Source organism: Diadema antillarum, unplaced genomic scaffold, assembly GCF_040938485.1.
Source record: "Diadema antillarum isolate AM-2024a unplaced genomic scaffold, OU_Dant_1.0 scf00000006, whole genome shotgun sequence".
NCBI lineage: Eukaryota > Metazoa > Echinodermata > Echinoidea > Diadematoida > Diadematidae > Diadema > Diadema antillarum.
Genome location: NW_027270895.1, coordinates 4,137,292 through 4,140,532, shown reverse-complemented (window position 1 = coordinate 4,140,532; position 3,241 = coordinate 4,137,292). Strand labels below are relative to the sequence as shown.

The window sequence follows — 3,241 nt, the reverse complement described above, 5'->3', positions numbered from 1 at the left end:
AACAACTTTTCAGTTTGCGATCGACAACTTTGTTGTTGTTGTGTTTTTTTTGTCTTTTAATCTGGAATTGGTAATAAATTCTGTTGATAATTCTTATCGATGGCTAGCCCGACCAGACGCTGAAACATTACGCTATGCGAAAACAGCGACGTACCATGTACAGCGACTGGGCTGTGTATGGTTAATCGATGGCTAGAACTATAGTCTCCTTGTGCAATACGAATAAATCCACAATCCACCATTTGATTCATGATGAAAAGCATTATTTGCATAATTAAATAGTAGGCCTAATGCAAACAATAAATCATTAAAAGATCTCGATCAGCGCGAAACCATTTTTCTGTCAACGTTTGATGCACCAACCAGTCGGCATAGATAGGCCTGTTATCAATGATCATGTGTTTACGGGATTAAAAAACAGCAAAATCACAAACTTTTAATGAGTACGTGTGTTTTGTTTTGTTTTTTACTTTCTTTCGCATTTGTACTGTACTCAAACATACTTTGATAGATTGTATTGATACGAATACCGATTCCAACCTAGCGATACAGACGTAGTATAATAAAATCTAAAACAGAACAATCTTTCCGTATCGTTAACTCGGTTTGTCTACATAACACACATGAAAAGAACCCGTGTTAGAATTAGTCAGCTCATTCGAATACTTGTGTTTTGTTGGGGTGCCATAAAAAATAAACGATCTTCAAAGCACAAAGTCTGAAGTGTTTCCTTAAAATGTTACAAAATCTTGCGATACGAAACCTACTCTGGATCAACATGGTCTTTCATATTCATAGTATGAAGTGGAACATTACCACTCGCTGGATCAGGCGTGAAATTCATATTTTTCTTTTCTTCGCACCATCACTCAGTCTCGAATGAACTCCACCGTGCCATCCATTTGAGATTAAATCTCGCATTATGACCCCACAAAACTAAATGAAACTATCCTTTCTTCTTCCTCTAATCTTATGTCCAATCCTTTGCAGAATGCAGGAGTATGCAGAACAAACCAGAAGTAAGCCTACCATACACATTGCCTTTGCGTTTTGACGAAATCCATCTGAACTACTAGTAAACTGTAAAGTAAGTTAATTTAAGACGCATTTTCTCGATGGAGAATGCGGCATGAAAATCAGGCAAAGGTTTTGACATGAAAAACTCTAATCACATTCACGTGCTTTTCTGTTTATTGTGTGGAAAAAAGAGTCGTTGGTACGATTCAAAGTGATACAATCATCGAGTAAAAACAAAGGGGAGAGAGGAAGGAAAAAACTATGACAGTAGGCCTACTAACGTTAGTACTTGATTCGTCAAACACCAGGGGGGCGTTTCATCAACGAGTTCGTCGGAGTTTTCACCGACAAATTTGCTATCAGCCAATCAGACCAAGGATTTCATTTGCTTTTAACAGTTGTCAGTGTAAATCCTTGCGTCTGATTGGCTGATAGCAAATTTGTCGGTGAAAACCTCCGACGAACTCGTTGATGAAACGCCCCCCAGAAGGCTAGCTAGCCAAGAGCGTATCACCACCGAATTGCACTGCATACTCAGAGTCACTACGCAGTACGCGCAGCCGAGGAAACCACGGAAGTGTGTTAACCGCGTTGAAAATATCCTCGAAAAACAGTTATTTTCCATCAATATGAGACATATTTTGCGACGTAACGATTGACTCTGGAACCTAAACATTCAATGTTGTGTATTTTCTGGTAGCAAAATTTAGTTTTCTGTGCATTTTCGAAAGAATAATCTTCATCTTTGCAAATTTATTGCGCATGTAAACAATTGTTTTTCTATATATTTTGCAAATGGACAACCCATTTCAAAATAATTTTAGTCAGTTTGACAAAGAAATTCTTCAACAAAGTAATTATCGTGTTTAACATTGCATTCATGTTCATATTGGTGAGATATTATCGACTTTTTAGAGGTACTAACACAGTTTACAAATGTACTTCCATTCGTGGCGAAATCTACACAGACACAAGACGCGCATCGGTGGTGTTTTCCCCAACGTCCGCATATAAGTTATAAATACAAGAAACATTCGCGTCGCGCGCACTGTTTCATTGTACTTGTCTCGTTGATAGTTCGCATCGCATATTGCTCTCATCCAACGAAACCATGGCAGCTTCACCGCAGAAGCGCTCCGCGTCACCGCGCAAATCTCCGCGTAAGAGCCCCCAGAAGAAGAGTTCGCCGAGGAAGGCGGCCGCCTCTCCAAGGCGCAAGAAGAAGGCTCGTGCTGCAAGTCATCCTCCCGTGATCGACATGATCAGGGCTGCGATCACCAACATGAAAGAGCGCCGAGGCTCTTCCGCAGCCAAGATCAAGAGCTACATCGCCGCCAACTACCGCGTCGACATGAACGCTCTGGCTCCTCACGTGCGACGTGCACTCCGCAATGGAGTGAAAAACAACACGCTGAAGCAGATGTCTGGTACTGGAGCTACGGGCCGATTCCGCATCAACACTGCAACGGCAAAGGCGACAAATGCCGCCAAAGCCAAGAGGGCCAAGGCCCGTGCTCGAGCCGCCGCCAAGAAAGCCAAGGCAGCCGCCAAGCGCAAGGCAGCAGCAGCCAAACGCAAGGCCAGGGCAGCCAAGAGAAAGGCAGCGAAGAAGACCAAAAAGGCCAAGAAAACCACCGCCAAGAAGGCCAAGAAACCGAAGGCCAAGAAACCGAAGGCGAAGCGGTCTCCCAAGAAGAAGGCAACAAAAGCAGCTGGTAAACGCCGTTCTCCAAAGAAGGCAGCCAAGCGCCGTCCAGCGAAGAAGGCAGCAGCCAGACCCAAGTCTGCAAAGCCGAAGAGGAAGGCCAAGGCAAAGAAGTAGACCCTAGAGGTCTCACAGTGGCGTAAACACGCCCTGTTTGTCGACTTGCCTCGACCAACCCAACCCCAACGGCTCTTCTAAGAGCCACCCATGCATTCAAGAAAGATATCAAAGATTACTCTCTCAGTCTCGAATAGAAACGTGCCTAACAACTTCTGAAACTAGTTCTGTGGGAGTGTTAGAGTCTAACAAAGTTAGGAGACCAAACAAGTCTGAAAAATAAAACTGTAAAAGATTCGTTTCATAAATTTCTAACCTTACACTTCGATTTCGAATCTGAGGCAGCTCTCCCTTTTAATATTGTAACGTTAGAAGACTCCAGAGATCTAGCGTTAGAAATTAACGTTAACTAGATATCTAGAACAAGTTCTAGTAGAACAGAAGAGTAACAGTAGGCTAGAT

The 3,241-nt window shown here is 42.9% G+C and overlaps 1 protein-coding gene across 1 annotated transcript; it reads left to right on the top strand.

Moving 5' to 3' along the window:
- Positions 1-2,128: 2,128 nt before the first annotated feature.
- LOC139715501 (histone H1, gonadal-like) lies at positions 2,129-2,839 on the top strand. Its single transcript, XM_071627074.1, has one exon. The coding sequence runs from the start codon at positions 2,129-2,131 to the stop codon at positions 2,837-2,839; it is 711 nt and encodes a 236-aa protein (XP_071483175.1).
- The last annotated feature ends 402 nt before the right edge of the window (positions 2,840-3,241 follow it).

Bases quoted from the DNA above. Each gene is read 5' to 3' on its own strand.
- LOC139715501 (XM_071627074.1), top strand. From the start codon at position 2,129: ATGGCAGCTTCACCGCAGAAGCGCTCCGCGTCACCGCGCAAATCTCCG.